The sequence below is a fragment of the Magnolia sinica genome, chromosome 8 (assembly GCF_029962835.1).
Source record: "Magnolia sinica isolate HGM2019 chromosome 8, MsV1, whole genome shotgun sequence".
NCBI lineage: Eukaryota > Viridiplantae > Streptophyta > Magnoliopsida > Magnoliales > Magnoliaceae > Magnolia > Magnolia sinica.
This window is the reverse complement of record NC_080580.1, coordinates 28,698,695-28,721,813: the sequence shown is the minus strand read 5'-3', so window position 1 is coordinate 28,721,813 and position 23,119 is coordinate 28,698,695. Positions and strand designations below refer to the sequence as shown.

The 23,119-nt window shown below is 40.6% G+C and overlaps 1 protein-coding gene and 1 long non-coding RNA gene across 2 annotated transcripts; both read right to left on the bottom strand.

The window, feature by feature from the left end:
- Window positions 1-5,652: 5,652 nt before the first annotated feature.
- Window positions 5,653-10,527, bottom strand: LOC131253925 (putative receptor-like protein kinase At3g47110). The gene is made up of 2 exons (XM_058255030.1): window positions 7,945-10,527; window positions 5,653-6,241 (listed from the first exon to the last, which is right to left on the bottom strand). The coding sequence occupies exons 1-2, from the start codon at window positions 10,475-10,477 to the stop codon at window positions 5,859-5,861; spliced, it is 2,916 nt and encodes a 971-aa protein (XP_058111013.1). The 5' UTR covers window positions 10,478-10,527; the 3' UTR covers window positions 5,653-5,858.
- A 9,797-nt stretch (window positions 10,528-20,324) lies between these two features.
- LOC131253924 (uncharacterized) lies at window positions 20,325-21,718 on the bottom strand. Its single transcript, XR_009175355.1, has 2 exons — window positions 21,650-21,718; window positions 20,325-20,565 (listed from the first exon to the last, which is right to left on the bottom strand). It is a non-coding gene; the product is annotated as an uncharacterized LOC131253924 (long non-coding RNA).
- Window positions 21,719-23,119: the final 1,401 nt, after the last annotated feature.

The following is a 23,119-nucleotide window of genomic DNA, read 5'->3' as shown; positions in this document are numbered from 1 at the left end:
TCTGAGAGCACCGAAGCATTTCAACCCAATATAAGAAGGTCATTGGCTTGGATGTATTACCCCGATAGATGGTGATCAGAAGTTTGAATTTTGCAGGCATCAGAGCATGGGTTTAGCAATGGTGCAGTCGAAAGAACAGATTGTGAGGATGAAAGTTTTAAGACAATAAATGACTTCCTGGTGAGTCATTGGTCTTTTTCTTTTCTTCTTGCCTTCTTCACCTACTTTGTGTTTATCTGTGAATTAGAGATATCTAATGAGTAGGACTGCATGCATCCTTTGATCGTGTTTTGATTCTTGAGGGAAGCTGCTATGAGTTTGCTGGATAAGAAAGGTGGATCAAGATCAAGACCCACTTTTATGTACTAGACTCACCATCTACCATGATGTAACACTTGAACTCTTTTCGTTGTATACATAAGGATTTACCAAATTAGTTAACAGGCTGCACAAAAAACAAAAAAGTTTCAAAATCTAAAGGAATTCTACCGTACATACATTACTAATGAAGTATATTATTGTCCACAGTTTTTTATTTTATTTTTAGTATACTTTTGACTATACCAACTTCCAGTGATGGCTGAGGTCCTACTCATGCAGAGTGTTTGGAATGAGAGTAGCTTTAGAGCTCAGACCCTCAGTGAACTTGCAAGTAATATAATTATAATTTGGAGCTCAAACCACCATTATGACTGCTAAGAAAACTACAAAGAGATGAGTTTCTACCTTAATTCAATTTGATAATGCATCCAAATGCAACCTCAATGAGAGCAAGACTGAAACAAATGGATTACAGAAAAGATCTGTTTTTGAAATTTCATCACTTCTAAAGATAAGAAAGAAATGAAACCAAGATAACTAACTAATGCGATGGCTTAGGTAGTCCATCCGAATGTTCTAATTTTTCAGATATATAAGCCCCTTCACATCGTGCTCAATTGTTCCAATTTCCCTAGAAGTGCTTTACATGTCAGTGGATGCTATTCTCTAACAGGTCTCCATCTCAAGTTTTGCCTCGGCCTCCCCAACTGCTTTATGCTTCTCAGTTCTTCAGTTTGTTTCCCACTTCTGAGACATCTAAATCACCATCATCTAAGGCTTATCTCAACTAATTGGTGTTGGCTTTTGAGACATCTAAATAAACAGTAAAAATTACATGTGCTACACCAAACAAGGCTTTAGAACTCGCCAAAACCAAGTTGACTTGGCTTCACTAGGGAACAAATCGATAGGTCCCTTTGAAATATGTATGTTTTAGGATGAGTTGCTGTGTGAATGGTCAGTTTCTTCCAGAACTAAATGTGTCATAATGGTTTCACTCTAAAGCTAGTCTCATTCCTAGAGCGAAACCAAGATTTAAAAGCTAGTCTCATTTCAGGGCCCTTGCCCTTACCCTTATGGGGCTTGGCACCCCGGCCCATTGCTGATTATGATCACTACAAGAAAGCGGGGCATATCCAATGCGTTTTTACTGGCGACCATCACCAACTTCCACACTCCTATCTCTTTCCAGTTCCATGGAAACTGTGAGTTGTATATACTCCCATTGAAGAGTTTTGTAATTGAATTCTGTACTCTCTCACAGTTTTAATCCACTATATTTCTTCCCTGCTGTTTGTAATTGATCTTAACTGGATTAGTTGAGAGTTTTCACTGCATAAATGCTAATAAGATTGATACTTTGTAAAGAAATTTGATATAATTGACGTAATTAGTGTTTCTTCCTGGTGCTTGTGTTGTCACTCTAGTGAAATCCATATCTAGATAATTAGATGTAGTTATGTCTGGTAATATATAGTATACTGGAGCTTGTCATGACCATTGTGCTTGTGAAAATTTCAGGGAATTCCACAAATTATTTTGTTGATGCTAAACTGTTTTATCAGTCCAACTGTTTTTGTTTTTCCTGAAAATTGGTTTGAATTTCTTGTGTATTTCATCTGTGGAGGTATTTAATTCACTTATAGAGTGGGTGTAGATGTTGCATGATTAAAATCATGTTCCTTTTTCTCTCTTAGGGAGGAGGATGGTGCAACAATGTTACGACTTGCCTCTCATGAAAAGAAAAGAAATCCTTTTGGGTTCATCCAAGAAGACTGGGTTTGATGTCTACTTCTCCATGGCTAGGGGGAATGCCACTTTGCCTGCTATGGAAATGACCAAATGCTTCGATATCAACTAGTAAGCCATTGTTATTAAGGTGTCTTGTGCTTGATTTTATACATTAAGGATCTGTTATCATATTCAATTTGTAAGATGCTCCAAGTGTACAAGTACGATCTTGTGCAAAACCCAGTATAATTTCTATTCTTGATCCCATGAAAGGCGAATGTTGATGCAGCAGCAGTTAAAATAGTCATGGCTGGAGCTGGATGTGCAAATGGTAGTAAAGTAGAACAAGTAAGAAATGCCAAAAGATTGGTTGTTAGGATCACTGGTTTGTTGTGTCCCACTGTGGAGAAGAGAAACAGAGCAGTTGTCCACACACCTAAAAATGCCAAAAGATTGGTTGTTAGGATCTTCCTAACAGATGTTTGACTTCCTGACCTGTTCTGGCCCAGGAATCTACTGTAGATAAAATTATTAAGTTAACAGCAACTAGCAATATTATTCTTCTAGCATGTTTGGCTTGCGAATGCATGTTGTGTTTGAGCTTTGACTGGTGAACTTGCATGTTCTTAATAAAATGGTATTCTTGTGTTTTTTGTGAACTGACCTATTTCCCTCTTATGGTTGCTGGATGAATTTGATACATGATCAGGGTCACCTTTTCTTTTCTTTTCTTTTTTTTTAAAATTGGAGAAGGATTTTCTCTATCGCTACGGATTGTTGGTAGCCATTACTTAGTCAAATAGCTACGGATTTAATTCGTAGCTATATATTTAAAAGTTACACAATCAGTGGCTACGAATTTTATTCGTAGTGTTTGACCTGCTGGCCACCGGTAAATCCTTTACTGATGCATCCTTTACTGGCATTTGTATGACCGTGGGTAAAACATTTGCAGGCAGTTTTTTGGATCTTTACCAGCTGCCGGGAAAGGCCCACTTTGTTGTAATGTTTACACCCATATATATAATTATAGAAAGAATCATAAATAAAATCAGAAGAAAATTTCGCAAAATAAGTGTTTCTACAAAATTTTTGTGCAAAACCTTCGATGACATTGAGCACCCTTCGCTGTCATCGAAGAATGACCAAATCTGTCCAACGACCAGAGGTGAAAAATCTGAAAAATACTTGATGACATCGACTGGCTTCGATGTCATCGAGCTTGTTTGACAGATTTAAGACATTTGTCAATAACACCCCCTTGTAGGCGTTATCTCCAAGATGATGAAATGGAAGACAACACCACCCTTCTGGATCGTATTCAACAATGTTCCCCTAATGATGCCGAGAAGGACAAATGCATTTAGAAGGCTAATGCTTCGGATCGGTTCTCAGTAAAGTCTTTCTTTTCCTTATTGGTCAATGCTTCTCCAGCAGTAGAAGAAGGCTTCACTAAATTCATATAGAAGTACCTTGTCCCTCATAGATTGCAGCGTTTGGGTGGCTAGGGGGAAGGAAGAGAGTTTTAACTATTGACAACCCGAGGAAATTATCTATGATCATCACCAAAATTTGTAGCATGTGCATGAAAAATAGTGAGTTTGTTGATCATATCTTTTTACACTGCTCTTTCCTGAATCCGATTTGGGCAGAATTTAAGAATCGCTTTCAAATTAGTTGGCCCTTGCCAAGCTCAGTTGGCACTTGTTTACTTGTGAGCCATGTTGTCATTCTTCCTAAGCCCAAGAGGATTCTTTGGAGGATGACGCTCCTTGCTATCTGGTGGGCAATTTGGGATGAGAAAAATGAATGGTGCTTCAACAATTCATCTAAGATGGTGGACAAAGTCGCCTTGAGGATCAGATTGTTTTTATCTAAATGGGTGGCTTCCTTCGCCAATTTAAAGGGATGTAATTTGGATTTCTTACTCTTTTACTTGGGTCGCTATCTCGGCGCCCTTGCTTTTCTTTCTAGTTGTTCTTCTTGGAGTTTTATTTAAAACTTGTTATCTTTTTGTTTAAAAACAAAAAATCAGTGATTTTATCAATGATATTGATATTTGTTTCCGTATCTTGGGCCAGCTTGTAGCAATATTGATATTTGGAACACTAAGAGAGAGTGGTTGGATGTATACTTCTTCAAACTAATATCAAGCTGGCAGTTCAACATGTAAACTAATTTCTTAAGATTTGTCACATTATTTTAAAACTTCTGCATAAAATATTTAAGTGATTAAACATCATAGGCATCAGGTCCCCTCCTGGGCCTGTTCCTCCCCCCATTTGAGTCAACAACACCTCCCTCCATCCAGATCCTCGAGTCGAAGACTTAGATCATTTTTTTTGCCACAACAGATCGAATTGCCTCCACAGTTTGGAGCCACTTCTCCCGTCTTTTCAAGATGCCCCTCATGTAGGACCAACCTATTCAAGCCAGAATCCAACAATGGACATTAGCTACCCCCTCATCCTCCCTTCGACTTCTCCTTCGGGGCTTGACCCCTCCTCTTATAATATGGGAAATCTGGATTGGCAGAAACGAGGCTAAATTCGAGAACCGGAACTTCAGGGTTGCAGTCACCATCCATAAAATTTCCGCCCGGCATATTGAGATTGGTTCTCTCCTCCCTGACATGGATCAATCGGTGTGGCAAGATCTAGTTCTCCGAGGCTTCGGTGCCGCTCATTATGTTCCCCCTCACCCCGTCAAGGCCATTATTGTCAGATGGGCAAGACCTCCAGATCATTGGGTTAAATTGAATGTTGATGGCTCTGCTAAGGGCAACCTAGGTCCCGATGGTGGGGGAGGCATCTGCCAGGACAGCTTGGGAAACATGCTTTTCGCCTTCCATATCCAATATGGGGTGGTTTCCAATATGGTTGCGGAAGCCCGGGCTATGGTTGATGGGCTCATCATTTGCAAAGATATGGGCCTATCCATCATTGTTGAGACAGACTCCAAAACTCTCTTCGACGTGGCCTCCAGCCCTTCTTTTGCCTGCGGCTGGAAACTTTGGTACATCTTGCAATCTATTCATCAGCTTTCAGGGCCCCTTAATCTTCGGTTTTCCCACATTTTCTGCGAAGGGAACTCTGTGGCTGATGCCCTCGCCAATTTGGCCAGCAGTGGTACCCTAGACAGGGTGTTTCTTTCCCCCTCAGGCCATCCCCGTCACATTAGAGGGTCCATAGTTCTTGACAGAGATGGGCTGGGCTAGGTCAGGCACCGCAAAGCTAAGACAGGTGTGGGTTATCGTCTCCTATCGCGTGGGCAGCCCCCACTACTTATTATCCCCAATCCTTGTTGTGGCCTTCCTCCCTTCCAACTCTAGCTCTCTTCATTAGTTTTTGAATGTGGCGCACAGCCAGCCCCTCTTTTGTTTGCTTTTTCTGCTTTCGGTATATGATAGTCGGGGCCCAATATTTATTTTGTCCTTCATGGCCCTGTCCAAATGGTTGTAAATTTGTCTTCATCAATGCAATGCTGGTGGCAACTACCCACCTTCCTTTAATTTTTTTTTTTTAATCCTAATATTATTTTTATTATAATAATAGCATGTCATTTTCTTATTAAACTACTGGTACAATCTCCCTTTGCCTATGACAAGATATAACAAAGGAAAGAAACATATTTTCTCATATATACAAATACTCTTAAAGGCTAAATATATCTAGAGCTTGTTCAGAAAAGCATTCAACAAGCTAATTTTATTCTGAAATCTTTCTCAACATAACTACCAATAATAACTCAATATTGACTGATGTAAAACAAACCTTCAACTAATATTTGAGACTAACTTGTCCATCCTAGTGAAACCGGACCCCGAGATACAAGTCCTTGATTGCATGCATTTCTGCTACAACATCTCTCATCCACATTCGTTCTCTCGGAGATTCTGTGGAGCACGACACACCGATTTTGACTATTGAAATCAAGCAGTCATGCATTGTATTTCTTTTATTGATTTGATTTTCATTGCCTTGTGTAACTTCAGCTTCTTCTACGATCAGTCGTGGATCAACAATCTCCATTACTCGTTCAGGCAAAGCCAACTTAGCGAAATGATGAAGGCTTAGATATTCCTTAAACATATCATCAGTTGGCTCCTTTCCCGTGATCATCTCCAATAGAAGGATTCCATAGCTATAAACATCTCCTTCTGTAGATGCTTTACTGCCCATTGCATACTCTGTAAATTATACATGTCATATCGGAATGTCAGTGACCATTTAAATACAGATAATGTTAAAGGTAAAATTTTGAGAGAGAGACCAGACGGAAGAAATATTCTATCTGAACAAGTGATTGGCGTTTTTGCTATTTTCAGGATCTGAAGTTCTAACATCAATTGGTTTGCTATGAACTTGTTAATTCCTCGAAAGATGTTCTACATTGAACAAGACCACTACTCAAATGAAAGAACTTGTCACCTCAACCAGCAAGGGAACATGAGGTCAAGTGAGTACTACATTGAACAAGACCACCTAACTAAAGAAATCATCAGAAAAGAATTCGTTATGCCTTACTATGGTGTGATTCATGTAGTCTAGATCTTTGAAATCCATAAGATTTCGATGCCATCAAGTTTGAATCTTGCCAGGTGTGGGTCCTTCAAAACTGAGGTCATTCTTTTAGTATCTTCCAGATAAAATTGGGTTCCGGTAGCCATCAGGTCCTGAGACCTTCGTTTTAATTTAGGAAAAGGTCAGCTGGTTTGAATCTGGTCTTCTTCTTCTTCTTCTTTTATGAATTTAGGCTTAGGTTAAGCACTTGACTGGGCCCACCCAAATCATGTATTATATCGCACACATGTACCACCTTTATGCACGCATGATGTGTAATAGGCTCTTATATATGCTTGTAGCTTACCAAACCTCATTCCATGTGTCCCTTAAAAAAAGACCAATTAAACACATTCAAAAAAAAGAAAAAAAACCTCATTCCATGTGATTTGTATACGTAATCTAGACCATATAGACCTTTCATATAGCTTAGATAAAGGGTTGGGCAAAAAATCACTGTTGTTTTGCAACCAAGGTGAGCCCTTCGAAAAAATAAAAGGAGAGCATCCTCTCCCACTTTGCTATGGCCCACATGATTTTTGGGCTGTATGAGTTTCATGAGGTGACTCATTTAGTGAACAGATTGGATATTCTGCATGCATCACGTGGGTATATTCTTAAAGGGTTTTCATGAGCTCCGGTGAGATGTGGTTCTTGGGAGAATTTTTTTTCTATGTTTGAAAGGGAGAGTCCCACCAAACCATCCTACTGAGCAAAGAGTCGGTATGTAAAATCCAATATAACAACCAGGTGCATCACCTCATTTTAAGCCCATGGCCCAAAAATAACTGCCATCCGTGATTCAAGTGGACCACACAATTGGAAACAGTCTACATGGCAACAACCATGCTCCAAGCCTAAATCATGAATGGATCTATTTTTGGGCCCTGGGCCTAATTTTCTTGTGCCATCTAATGGTTGGAGTGGATTTAACATCATCGTGGGCCTTGTAAAATTCAAGGGTGGACTCTTTCTTCCAACGTTTTCTTTTGGTGTGGCACACTTGAGTCGCATGTCAACTTGATTTTTTTATTTATTTTATTTATTTTTATTTTTTTTTATGCTAGACCTAATTCAGGATGATGTATTTAATGGGTGGAGTGGATTTCACAGTGAGCCATGTAAAAATCTAAGGTGGCATCCCTCTCCCCAATTGTTTCCTTTGGTATGGCCGACCTAAAATACGGACCACCTAACATGGGCAGACACATCTGTTGGTGGAAGTGGATTTTACACTCACATCACAGTGGGGCTACCCGAGCCCAGCCCTTCGCATATCCAGTATCCAACAAGCAGACTGGGGTGTAAGGAAATTATATAAGATTGTTACCTGGAGCGATGTACCCAATAGATCCCTTCATTCCGACCGAGCTACTTTGAGAAACCTCAGATAAGAACCTGGCTAGCCCGAAATCACCCACACAAGCAGTCATGTCATCATCAAGAAGAATGTTGCTTGGTTTTAAATCTCGATGAATGATTGATGTTTGGCAATGATCATGTAGATAATCCAATGCAGACGCCACGTCTATAGCTATGTTTAGCCTTTGAGTAAACTTCAAGTTCCTTCTCAGCTCGTCCTGACCATCTCCGTGCAACCACTTGTCTAAACTTCCATTGGGCATGTACTGGTAAATTAGAGCTTTAAAATCATTGCCCTTAAAATCAATGCTTGAGCAACAAGTTATGGTCTTAACAAGATTCCGATGCCTAATGTTTCTCAAGGCTTCACATTCGACCATGAAACTCCTCAGAGCTCCCTGTCGTTGAAGGTTGAAGACTTTCATTGCCACCATAGTTCCAACACGATCTAGAAACCCTTTATATACAGCACCAAAACTTCCAGTGCCGACCAAATTTGCAGAAGAGAACCCGTCTGTTGCTTTAAGGAGCTCCGCATAAGACACGTTGACAAAAGGATCCTCCGCAGAAGGTAAAGCAAAAGTTTTCTTTCTCGAATTTCTTACCCAATAAAGAGTGGCGAAGAAACATGATAATGATATAAGACATAGGACAACACCAATTATTGAGAATTTTACTTTTGAAGAAAGAGTCTTCCCCCGTTTCTTGGAAGCTTGGCTAGAGCATGGAGGCAATTGTAATTCATGAATACCCCCACATAGCTTACCATTTCCGAGCACTGAAACTTGACTAGCATTTCCAAAGACCCCTTGTTTTGGTAATTCACCCTCCAAATCATTGAAGGATAGATTTAGATACTGTAAAGCAAGCTTCTCCAGGTATTCTGGAATCACCCCAGACAAGTTGTTGCGTGAGAGATCCAGGATTTGAAGGCCTTTTAGAGTACTAAATGTTGGAGGAATCGATCCTTGAAAGAAGTTCCCATCCAACCCAAGATACTCTAAGCTGAGACAATTGCCTAGCCAGCTTGGAACTTCGCCGGACAAGTTGTTAATAGAAACAATAAATGTTTCAAGAGCTTGCAAGTAACCAGCTTCCAGTGGCAGACTATCGGTAAAAGAGTTATTTCCAACGTTAAGTAGAATCAAAGTTGGAATGCTGAAAAGTAGTTTGGGTAAGCTGCTGCTAAACTTATTACTCTGGAGGTATATGAATTGCAGGTTTATGCAATTACCAAGACTTGAAGGTATGCCCCCTGATAGATTGTTTTCGGATAAACTGAGTATGTATAATCCAGAGATGTTGCCCAAGGAAGATGGAATTTGCCCTGTTAATTCATTTGCACCTAAGTTCAGTTCCTCCACCTTGTTAAGCTTCCCAACTCCAATGGGAATAGTACCATTTAGAAAGTTATACTCCATAGACAACACTGTTAAGCCGACAAGATTCTGAATCCCAGATGGAATGTTTCCGAATATCCTGTTACTTCCTAACAATAGTCTTGTTAACTGTGTAGAAAGATTTGCTATGGAGTCAGGCAAAGAACCGCTGAGATGATTATGGCTTGCCTCCAGCTCTTGTAAGCCACTGCAATTTGTCAAAGAATCAAGAAAACCCAAGTCACTAGCTTTCCCAATTCCAAGTTGATTGCGCCACAAATCTAAGACGGAGAGACTCTTGAGGCTTCCAAAATTCAGAGGCACAGATCCGCTTAAACTATTGTTATCAAGGTCGATAAGTACAAGTCCTGAAGCATTGGAGAATGAAACTGGTATGGGTCCTGTAAATTGGTTTGCTCCGGCATAAAATGCTTGGAGATTAGGAAGAGTGAGGCCTAAGTTGGGGGGAAGGTTTCCATGCAATCTGTTACCTCCTACGTCGAAAGAATAAATAGAGGAGAGATTGAATAGCTGGGGAGGAATCGTACCCGACAGTTGATTGTCACCAATGTAAAGAACCTCTAAGCTTGCCAACCGACCAAGTTCATCTGGGATGCTGCCCTCCAGATTATTTAGTCCGAGATAAAGGGTAGCGAGAGACGAAAGGTTTCCAAGTGAAGGTGGAATGCTTCCTATGAGCCTGTTGAAAGCAAGGATCAAGTTGGTGAGCTTGGACAGAGAGCCAAGCTCAGTTGGAATCCTCCCTGACAGCTGATTCCCATAAAGGTGAAGGACTTTGAGTTCCGAACAGTGGGTCAGATTTGCTAGAATTTCTCCGGTGAGTGTGTTATTGGCGAGACTGAGATACCGCAAGCGGAACAAACGGCCTATCTCTTCAGGAATCGGGCCGTGGAATCTGTTGTCTGAGAAATCGATTATGCTGAGGAAGGTGAGGTTTGCTATGTAGGGAGATATGGGGCCCACCAACTTCTGGTTTGTGAGATTCAACGCCGTGACTCTCTGAGGATGGCGGTGAGCAGCGCATGTGACACCTTGCCAGTCACAGAAGTGGAGAGTATGGTTCCAAGAGCTCAAGGAATTGAGAGGATCGTCGGTTATCATATCTTTCAAGTTTAGCAAAGCAAGGCGATCGGTTTCGTTGGAGAAGTGAGCGGCAGATCCGAAGAAGCAAAGGAGAAATGACCAAATTGCGCATTGGGTCATAGGCGGCAGCTCCATTTTCGGGTTTGTGAATGCGGAAAAGCTAACGTGATGATGAAAGAAATATACGGTGGATTCTCTCTGGACCCACTTCTCGTCAAACCGCGTCGGACTTGACTTTTCTTTTTTTAACACACTCACACATTCCCCGCACACTCACGCGCCGGATTCTCTTCTGTCTAAGAGAAGGACCCACTTGTCGTCAAACCGCGTCGGACTTGACTTTTCTTTTCTTTTTTTTTTTAACACACTCACACATTCCCCGCACACTCAAGCGCCGGATTCTCTTCTGTATAAGAGAAGGACCCACTTCTCGTCAAACCGCGTCGGACTTGGCTTTTCTTTTTTTTTTTCTTTTTTTAACACACTCACACACCCCCTCACACTCACGCGCGTGGAATTTCACCACCTATAGATGCTCGAACCTGTGACCGGGTGTTGAAACTTCTTAGAGTCTACCACCCGTGCAAGAGTAAGGATCCGCGCCGGACTTGACTTAGAAATCAGATTGCGTACTAAGTTACTCAGTATGCTATTATCGTACGGAGTAAACTTAGTTGTACCCACCTTGAATGTATGTGGTCTCCATCCTTTTTTCCACCTAATTTAAGGGATTGAGTCCAAAATCGGAGCATATTCAAAGATCAAGTAGATCATACCATTGGAAATAGTGGGGATGATGATTTCCACTGTTGAAGCCTTTCTAAGCCTCATGGTGATTTTTATTTGTCATCTAACCTGTTCATAAGTTCACAAGATTATAGAGACATGAATGAATGGAAAATACAAATTTAAACTTGATCCAAAACTTCTGAGGGCCTGAAGAATTTTTCAACAGTAGATGTTTAATTCAATTATTTTATGTGGCATGGTCCATTTGAAAACTTGATAATTTTTTACTGAACAGACAGAGCAGATAACATACATAAATCACGGTGGAACTCGCAAAGTTTACTCAGTACCCCGAGTGTAGTGAGTTACTACGCAATCCGCTTCCCTTGACTTGAGGAGACTGGCAGCAAGGACACGATCATTTAGTGTGGCAGCGGATTAGCTACTGACAGGTTGAGTAGCGAGACTCCCTGCTGTAGTGATGTCACCAAGTTCTGTGGGCCCACCATACTGGATGTTTTGTATACACACCGTTCATCCATTTAAGAGATCATTTTAGGGCAGGAACAAAAGAATGAGTCAGATCCAATGCTCACAGGAAACAATGGGGAGGGTGATGGCATTATTAAAAACTTCAAAGGGCTATAAAAGTTTTCGATCAAGCTGATATTTGTGTTTTCCCTTCTTTCATGTCTTCGTTTTACTCATGGACAGGTTAGATCTCAAATAAACATCATGGTGGACCTTAGGATAGTTTTTTTAGTGACCGTCACTCTCCCCACTGTTTTCTGTGGTGGGGTCCACGATCTGGCTCATTCTTTGGTTCATCCCCTAAAATGATCCCTCCAAATGGATGGTCGGTGTGGATAGTAAACATACATCATGTTGGGGCTCACAGGACTTGGTGACGTTACTTCAACAGCGAGTCTCGCTGTTCAACGTGTCATTAGCTAATCTGCGTCCGGGAAACATGGGCCATTGAACGCCCACCGGGAAAAAGCTCTCTGAGGCATGTTCAATGATCCACTCTTTCATATGATGTGGACATGAGAGTTTTATCACCTTCATTTTTGGGACATGTAAAGTGGGGGTACCTAACATCTTCCCTCTCTGTAGACACAAATGGAATAATCATCTTAAGGTGGAGAATCCTGGGATCATTTCCTAGCATTTTCATAGGGTCTGGCCAACTTATAAAAACAAAGTAACTGGATAGTTGTAAACACCCTTTCAAATATATATGTCCAAAAGCTCTCAAAAGAGGCACACGTGGAAGTCATGAGTTGATTCCATTTGAGATCGAGCGTCCACATACCCTAAAATGAGCTAGCAAAATAAATAAATGGAGTGGACATACAACAAATACATCAAGGTCAGCCCCACAATGGACAAAACATCACACACAGGCGTGGACGTAGTTTGGATAGTGACCCCGCCACTAGCCAATGGCTAGTGGTTGGTGCTCTGTGAGCCCCACCATGATGTATGTTTTTCATCCATGTCATCCATCCAATTTCTAGATCATTTAAGGGCTTGAATCCAAAATTGAGGCAAATATAAATCTCAGGTGGGCCACACCATAGGAAAATAGTGGGTGGTTGAATGTCCCCCATTAAAAATGTCCTTAGGCCCACTATAATGTTTATTTGACATATTACCTATTGATTAGGTCGTGTATACTTATATGAAGAGAAAAAACAAATATCAGCTTGATCCAAAACTTTTATGGCCCAACAAGTTTTCAATCATTGGCGTTTAATCAACACTATTTCCTGTGATGTGGTCCACTTAGACCATAAAATGATTTGGAAAATGGATGGACTGCGTAGATAAAACACAAGCATCATGATGCAGCCAAAATACATTCGGGAGGCACCACCTAATCCGCGTCCAACAAATGATCGAATGATTTTTGCAGGTCCCGTTTTCTTTGCTTTTAGTATTTTTCTTCTTTTGATTGAACCGTTCCGAAAGACTCCAAACACGTGGAGTTATTTCCTCAGTCTCTACTCAACATTAATTCTACGAGAGCGGATTTAGTAATGTTGGCACATGATCAAGTTCAGTCAGGTCGTGACCGTGACCACCTTGATGTATGTGTTGTATACCAGGGTGGTTCATCTATTTTTCCATCTCATTTTAGAAAATGGGACAAAAAAAGCATATCCAAATCTCAAGTGAACCAAACTAAAAGAAACAGTGACCATTGTACATTGAAAACTTCTTATGGACCACAAAAGTCAAGTTTTGGATCAAGATGATATTAGTATTTTCCTTCCATCCAGTTCTTATTGACCTTATCAACAGGTTGAATGAAAAGAAAAGGTTGGCCATAGAAAGTTTTTTAATGGTAAGCATTCAATCACCACTATTTCCAGCATGTGGTCACCTGAGATCTTGATCTGCTTCATATTTTGTCCCATTTTCTAAAATGTTTGCAAAAATGCATCATGTTTACATGTCTTGCTGAGTCCATACAGACCTAGGGTTGTTAATGGGTCGGATCTGGAGGTGGTCTTGGGCTAAATATTGAACTATTTCAAGTCCGGTGGTCGCGTCAACCCTATTCAAATTTTTGATTTTGCATGCCCAAGCCCAGCCCATTGACACCCCTATGTAGACAAATGAGATGTCTCCATGTGTCTACTCTATGTATAAACAATTGACAAAATCTTACTCACTTGAGAATATCTTTTGTGTCACATCCTTTGGTGACACTTTGCATGCCAAAAGTAGAATGGCACAGAGTCGTACACATGCCTGTGAATAAAATAGTACAATGAGTAACACATAGCCCTCACATAAGTAGCACGTATGGTTAAAGCGGCGTGCTCAACAAGTCTATAAAGATATGTTAAGATAAATAACTTATTGCAATCCAAATATGCTTGGAGATGCCATCTTATATAATCCTACCCAAATGGAAAGACCTTTCAAAGATGATCGGTGCTTTCATGGAGACTACGAAGGTTAGAGAATTTGATTTCTCCCAAAATGAAAGGAAATCAAAGAATGTGATAAGGAATTCAAGTTCGACTAGGATATATTCAAATCGTGTAACTTTTGAGGATATTTGTAGCCAAGCTAGCAAGGATATCTGAAAATAGTTTGATACCGCAACCCTCAAGGATCTCGTAACCTTCAAGAATCTTAGACCAGCAAGGAAACCCGACATGGGTTGCCACCTCCCGAGCTATACAAGGAGTACGTGATGAAGAGGTCGGGGCTCACACCAAATATAAATCAGTAAATTAACATTTTAGCCTTTATTTTTATTTTTATTTTTTTGAGTTCCATTATTGCGTTGTTGAAAAACACAAGGCTTGCTATCAACATTAAAAGAAAAGTCCTTTAATGCAATGCAAAAAGTTTTCATTTAGAAAAAGTAACCCTCACACCCTCTAAATCATCTAATCGTTGTAACATTGGTGGTTGGACAATAAGATCAACCTCCACAAATCCAATCCTACAACTGATTAGGCTCCTGGGGTCGAAAAGTGTTTAACGGAACTCACGTTGAGTACGACTCTAGCACGGTACTGTCCTATTTGTACACGTTTAACTAAACATGGACCTTCGTTAACATGTATAATAGCCTTGTGTTTCAATGAATATTTGTGAACACGTGACAGCAAAAATATACAACACACACATCAAGATATGCCCAAAAGGTTACAACCTAACCAAACTTACTGAATCTGCTCCATCATTCAGTGTGTGCACACCCCCTAGGGCCCACATGGTTGGGTGGTCCAATGATTGGAATTGTGAATGTGGTAGAATCTATGAAAGCAGATTGCATGGTGTGCCAGCACACCACCACCGAGACCAATCTCGATGGTGTCTTGACGGTACCAAGTTTTGTGGGCTCCACCATATTGTATTTGTTATATCCACACTAACTATACATTTTGTGATATCATTTTAGGGAATGAGCCCAAAAATAAGGCAAATACAAAGGTCAAGTTGACTACACAATTGAAAGCAGTGGAGCAAATGAGACGCCCACCGTTAAAACCTTCCTAGGGCTCACCATGAATATGTTTATTTGTCATCCAACTTGTCCATAAAGTGATATGGACCTAGATGAAGGTTAAACATAAATATCAGCTTGATCCAAAACTTTTATGCATCCCAGGAAGTTTTCAATGGTAAGCACTCGATTCAGACTGTCCTATGCAATGTGGTCCACTTGAGGTTTGGATTAGGGCTGAAAGTAGGGGGCATTCAACCCGACTGACTTGTGACTGGCCTGACATTGGGTTGGGCTCAGGCAAAACGTATCAGGTTCAGTCTCGGGCTTGGGCTATACTAACATCAACCCTATAAAATTTCGGTCGAACTCGAGATGAGGTCTTGGGTTGTCCAACCCAACTTGAACCCGATTGATATATAAGTTATTATAAATTATAACTGAGCAGATTGACTTTTGTGCTGCTGCATCTCATTGGTCCACGTTATTTTTGATGACTTAGGATAACAAGATACACTAGATTTCTCTCTACCAAATAGATTGTGTGCTCCACAACACGACTGCTACACTAGATTTCTCTCTTCCAAATAGATTGTGTGCTCCACAACATGACTTTTCATGTGTGGAACTTCCTTGGCCCCACAATGATTTGTGTTTTAGGTCTGTCTATCAATTTTTATAAATCATTCTACAGAATGACTCAAAAATGAAGTACATTCAAAGCTCAAGTGGACCACACCACGGAAAGGAGTAGGGATCGAACAAACCACCATTGAACTTTCCCAAGGCCAACCGTGAGGCTTATTTTCCATATGACCTTCATAAGATCACATATACCTAGAGGAAGTTAAAATACAAATATCAGCTTGATCAAAGCCTTCAGTGGCCCAAAAAAGTTTTCAATGGTAGCATTAATTCCTATTTTTCAGTGGTGTGGTCCACTTTAGCTTTGGATATGCATTTTTTTTCTTTGAATCTTAGAATGATCCTAAAAATGAATGGACGGTATGGATGTAAGAAATACATCATAGTAATGCCTACGTAAATTTCACACCTCAAGAAATTTTGTTGCTTGTTATGGGGTGTAGGGAGCGGATTAGGTGAGACCTCGACCTCACCAAAGACAGTGCAACCCTTACTATGGGTCCACTTGATGTGTGTATTTTGTATCCACTACGTCCATCCATTTTTTCAGATCATTTTAGAGCATGATGCCAAAACTTAAGAAAATCCATTTATTAGGTAGATCATACTCCAAGAAATGGTGGTGATTGAACACCCTACCATTAAAAGCTTCTTAGGGCTCAGCTTAATGTTTCTGTAGTTTTTATTTGTCATCCAATCTGTTGATAAGTTAACATAATCCTAAATGAAGAGAAAAGAAACAAATATGAGCTTGATCCAAAACTTTTGTGGCCCGTTAGTGGTCAATCAACACTTTCTTTCCTACGGTATAGTCCACTTAATAATTGGATCTTATTCATTTTTTGGATAATGCCCTAAAATCATATGGAAAAACGAATGGACGGGGTGGCTACAAAATACACACATCAAGGTGCGGACCATGGTAAGGGTCATACCGTCTTGGGTGAGGCTGGGATCTCACCTAATCCGCTTCAGTGGTGCAGCACATTCCTGGTCAAGAGAAGAAAACTGAAAGTGTTGACATGTGAAACTTTTGTGGGCTCTATCGTGATGTATGTATCAGATCCACACCGTCCATCCATTTTTTTCATGCCATTTAGGGAGTGGGATAGAATATCCAAGGCTCAAGTAGGCAACACTATAGAAACAGTAGGTATTAGATGCCTACTGTTGAAAATTTCTCGGGGCCACGGAGGCTCTGATCAAGCTGATATTTGTGTTTTCCCTTCATTTAGGTTCATGTGACCATATGAAGAGGTTAGATGGCAAACAAACCTTATAGTGGACCCTAGGAAGGTTTCAACGATAGTTGTTTAATCGATGTTGCTTTTTCGTGGTATGTCCACTTGATCTTTGGATGTGCCTCATTTTTGGGCTCATGTTCCAGAATGATCTATAAAATTTTATGGACAGTCTGAAATTTATGGATAGTGTGGATCTAAAACATAAATCATTGTAGGGCCCAAGAAGTTCCACATGCTAAAAGTCGTAGTATGTAGCAGGCAATCTATTTGGGAGAGAGAAATCTGACTGTCCAAGTGAGACAGCTTCAGAGATCCCTGTCCGTGCCTGGAGAGAGAGAGAGAGAGAGAGAGAGAGCATCTCATAAGGTATTTTTCAGAGAGAGAGAGAGAGAGAGAGAGAGCATCTCATAAGGTATTTTTCAGAGAGAGAGAGAGAGAGAGAGAGAGAGAGCATCTCATAAGGTATTTTTCACCATCAATATATTATTCTCACTCTCTCTCTCTCTCTCATACAAAAGTTGGTTTAATGTTTTTAATGGTCTTAACTATTTGGTTTTCAGTTTGTCCAAGTGAGGTCATGTTTTAATTTTCTAAAGCCCAAATCATCGACATGTTAGGCCTCACCTTAGATGGTATCTCTCTCATCATTTTTTGTTTTTTTTTTTTTCATTTTTTTCTTACATTTATAATTATTTTCCACAATAATGATCGTCATACGCGCACAACACGTAAAGATTTAATTTTTTTTTGTAACCATATTATGAAATATAAATTGCACATGATTAGTAGTATTCACGGTGGACATCTATTGAAATATAAGACTGATGTAATAACAAAATTATTAGTATGTATCCACTTTACTTTCGCAATCAAACCCGCTTGGATTGGGCTTGGTTGAGAATTAGGTTATGATTAAGGTATAGGAACCTTGGGTTGGACTAGGGTTCAGCGCCAACCAGATCCATCTTAGAAAATGGATGGATGGTGTGGATATAACACATACAACATCATGGCCCCTCAGAACTCGGTGACGTCAACATACCAGCGAGGTCACTGGTCCGTGGAACACCACGCAATCCGCTTCCTGAATCTATGCTATGGGGGCAACCTTAATAATATTACAACCTGGATCTGGCTAAATCTTGGCCGTAGGATCCAAATACAAGGGATGAACATAATGTGCGTAGCAGATGTCACACATGTATCCATAGGGAGGGCCCGTTAATGACTTGATCGGATGATTTTTCTTATTTATTTATTATTTTTTTTATTCACCAAATTAAAGTGGTCCAAGAGGGAAGTGGATTAAGTGAGACCCGGGCCTCACCCAAGACGGTGTGGCCATTACCGTGGGTCCATCCTTGATGTATATATTCAGTATCCACACCGTCCATCCGTTTTTCCAGATTACCTGGGGAACTATTCAAAAAATTAGAAAAAGATCCAAATCTTAGTTGGACCATACTCTAGTAAACAGTGGTGATTGAACATCATACCATTAAAAACTTATTAGGACGTACCTATGTTTCGGTAGTGTTTATTTGCCATCCAATCCGTTGATAAGGTCACATAAGCCTGGACGTATGGAAAAGACAAATATAATATTGATGGTCAATATGATATCCATGGTATGGTCCATTGGGATGAAGTAAAAATACACAAAAATTAAGCTGATACAAAACTTTTATGGCCATTAGAATGTTTCAACGGTGCTCACTAAATCCCCACCGTTTCCTCTCGTGTGGCCCACTTGAGTTTTGGATCCACTTCATTTTTGGTCGCATGTCACAAAATGAGTAGACAAAACTGGTGAACTGGGTGAATTTCTCACCGACTTCGTAGGTGGGTCCTGCCTAGCATCCTTGTGCCGGAACTTCTGCGAAAACCTTAAGCAGGAAATCTGCGTCCCATCTAATTCTGCTCCCAACCTCTGTGGGCCTCTATCGAACCTGCGTGGATCATGATATGTGTGATGCACGTAAATGAGTCAACGAATCTGCGTGGGTCATGCTATATGTGATGCACGTACATGAGTCAACGAATCTGCGTGGATCATGAAATATGTGATGCACTTACATGAGTTAGCACTGTTCATCTTTTCACGCAACCGTGGATCGTCTGTCACGGATTTCACATTCGACAACCCTTATCATACGCAGTCTGTTAAACGTGGATTTGGATTGCGTGGTGTGGCACCTACCACCAACCTATTGGCGTGGCAAAGTTATGTGGGCTCACTATTATGTATGTATTATAACTACATTGTATATCCATTTTTCCATGTAATTTTAGCTCATTTTATGCATGAGCCCAGAAATGAGTCATATCCAAAGCTCAAATGGACCACACCATATGAAACAATGGAGATTGGACCTATATCATTGAAAACTTCTCGATACTTATGGGTTTTAGATTAAGTTAATGTTAGAATTTCTATAGGGTGGGTCTAATTAATCAACGATCTAGATTTTTCAAAAGGTTGATAATGTAATTGAGTATACCAGTAGACCCCACTCAAGTTGTGATTAATCTAAAATCGTAAGCGACTATTTCAGGTCATATGATGACCTCTTTAACCTACAAACATTGTTTTCTACTCCTTGTATTTCGAAACATTTTGTTTGCTTAATATAAATCTGTTCTTCCAATTCTTCATGCAGGAAGACAATCTTCGCATCTGTTTGTTTCAACTCGAGATTGTATTGGGAAACTAGCGCTAATACGAATCTGATAAATACTTGCTTTACTAGCAATATAAATATCTCAATGAAGTCAACACTTTCCCTTTAAGCATATCTATTCACTACTAACCTTGCCTTGTACCTATCATGTTTCTTCTTAAAGATTCACTTGCACACGATCACTTTACGACCAATAGGAAACACCACTAGCTCTCACATCTCCTTCTTGTACAAGGAGTACATCTCATCATGCATCACTAGTTTTCACTTTTCGGTATCTACATTATCAAGAGCCTCCTAAAAAGTAGACGGATCTCCCTCATCCATAATAAGGGTAAATGCAATATTCGAGTCATCAACATATCTCGTTAGTAACTTGCAATCTCTTGGCAGATTCCTTCTCATAGGTGGTTGTTTCACCTTCTCTTGTACCTCTGTTTGCGTCTCAGTATCAGTGTAACGCCCCGTGTTTTCAGGAGCCGAGTACATGACTCGTTTCCCAAAAACCCGAGTGTTAACCTTCAAAGATGTTCAAATTCACGTATTTTTTTTTCCTTTATCAAAGTTAAGCAAATGAGCGTAGAATGGACAAGTAAGCTAAAAGGAAAGTTTCAATTTTCATTTAGAATATACAAGTGGTTGCCCATAATGACTTATACAAACCAATGTCCCCATTCTTACGAATACAAAATTGACATAATATTACATGTGAAACAAGGTAAACTGCAACAATCTTGAACTATGAAATCCTGTAGCAACCCTTAGCAAATAGAATCATGCACCCTTGTCAACCATAGCCTGCTCCTCACCAATATACGGGGTCACCTGCACTACCTGTACGGTTGTATATTTGATGGATGAGTGGCCAGCTCAGTGTGAATTCCCCTCAAGATTACACACCGCCGCATTAGGTAAGCATAGTTATAAAACAACAGGCAATCAAAACAATACATAATGTAATCTTTTTAAATGCATGGATGCATGAATGCACATCAGCCTGGGGATACACATCCAGCCAGACTTGGGCTCGTCACCCATGCAAATCATCGACCTGGGAAAATCATCCAGTCGGACAGGGGTCGATAGTCGGTGGTCTGGGAGCTAGCGAAACGATACCCCGAAGATCCTAAGGGCACGTGCTACAGCATCCAGATTAGCCACCCGTCATCGCCAACATGCTATGGATGCATGATTAGCCAAACCGTTATTAGTCCAGTTACAATCAGCCAATTTAGGTAAGCTCAAGGTCACTACGGGGAGCTCAGAGCCCAGCGTAGGCCGATAGCTCGGGCATAGTGTCCCATTACCACCATCCCCGGCTCATGAGGCTACCACCTTAGGATGTTTAATGAAAAACCGTCGACTAGTGGTCAATCATATTACAACATATGGGGCTTACCATCGAATGGTTGCACAGTATAAAAACATAGAGCCCATATAGGAAAAATACCAGGACGAAGACACATTCAGCGATATCCAAGCAAGACACATAAGACAAATATCAAAATAAGCCACATAGGGCGAGTATCAAAATCATGCGATAAAAGACCATCCTTGAAAACCGTTGGACAACAACCCTGGATGGTAGGCCTACATCACTGGTTAATTTAAACCACCATTCAATAACCACTAAGCTGAAGGTCCATTACTATCACAACCAGATGGGTTACATCCCAAGTATGAGTGTACACATATAGGTGGGGGTTTTCCACTGGTGTACCAATTCAAGTTCCATAAGTAATCCACAAATAATCCATGAACAATTATACAAGATGAACATTAAGCAGGCAATATAGCAATTCAATTTCCACCAGCTAACACATGTGATTATAAGAGAGAGATATCAAATATAAATTTAAATAAAAACTATAACTTAAGCTAATGAGAAGATGGAAAGCTCAAGGGGAAGAATCATCACCTGTATGGTAGTGTTCTTGAATTCGGCCTGAGTCTTCCTGTGGTCCGGGGTCGACCAAGAAATCACCTGATAGTATGGTTTATTTCTGTCAGATATTTTTATGGTTTGTACAAAAGTCCAAGGGATTTCACTGTTTATGGTCTATTTGACAAAGATTCGTCCTTATTTTTCTCCCCAATCCTTAGGACAAGTTCATCAAACAGATGGACGGAGTAGATAACACAGTGAGATGTGTCATGCACAAACCTTGGACGGTCAGGATCCTACACATACACTAGGGGGGTCCCATAGGCACGATCCAAAAGTCGGCGCAGATGTGATTATTTCAACGTCACATGCACTGCATGTTAAATGGTGCATCTCATATGTAGCTGATTTCATACCACGTGGGTCCCGCATGGCCCTATCACACATATATACCTGTACATTACCTCATGGGCCACGCATACATACCCACCACGTGTGGGTGATGATACCAGCTTATAAACGTCCCAGCGTTGGAGTCCATTAGTGGACGGTTTGGATCCAGCTCATACCCACTAGTTATAAGTATTCCTAGAGGCATTTATATAACATCATATGACATTATGTACTTGTCATATGTACATGCATATGTGTATTCAAAAACGTCTAGTGGCCTGACGTCCTTTAATGGATGGCCTGGATGAGCCACGCCTACAAGGTGGGGCCATATACGTGGCCCACCAATCGTGGTAGGGTGAGGCCCACTGCTAGGACAAGCTTGTTGAATGAATAGACGGCTAGGATCGAACACACTCATCTATGGTGGATTCCCCATGTGCTGAGGCCTACGTAGGACATATACATATATATGTAATATATGTATGTAACATGTATACCTAGTGGGTCCCACGTGGATGTGGGGCCCACATGTAATATCTTATTACATGTACTGGAGATACCCTAGTCATGCATGGTTGTATATAATAATTTATTCTCATGCATGCAGTACATCTACATGAGGCATGCTCTCCTACGCACCTAGGCCCGTGCATACCTTTCCACACGTGACATGGGTGTCGAATCTGAGCGGTCCACAAGATGTGGAATCCCATGAAATCTTAGGTGGTGAGTTTTCACCTTGATCTTAGATTCTGGTGGGCCATTAGTAAAGAGAAATTCAAATCAAGGGAAGAAACTGTTTGCATTTTTATGGCCCACCCGGATTTTGGTTCAAACTAAAAATTGGTACCAGGGGGGTTTCATGAGGTTCTGCTTCATGTGGACCGTTCAGATTTTCGATAATCATAAGATATGATGAGTTCTCAAAAACGTTCGTAGGTAGCCCGTGCGGACTGGTTCGCAGATGAGTGTTCCGTGCCTCTTCATACATACTTTCTCCTTCTCTTTTTTTTGTGGTGTCCAAGGCTGGAGGAAATGGATGGATGGTCTGGATGAAATCTACATACTCCGGGTTGCATTTATCAAAGGTACATGTAATCTAATATT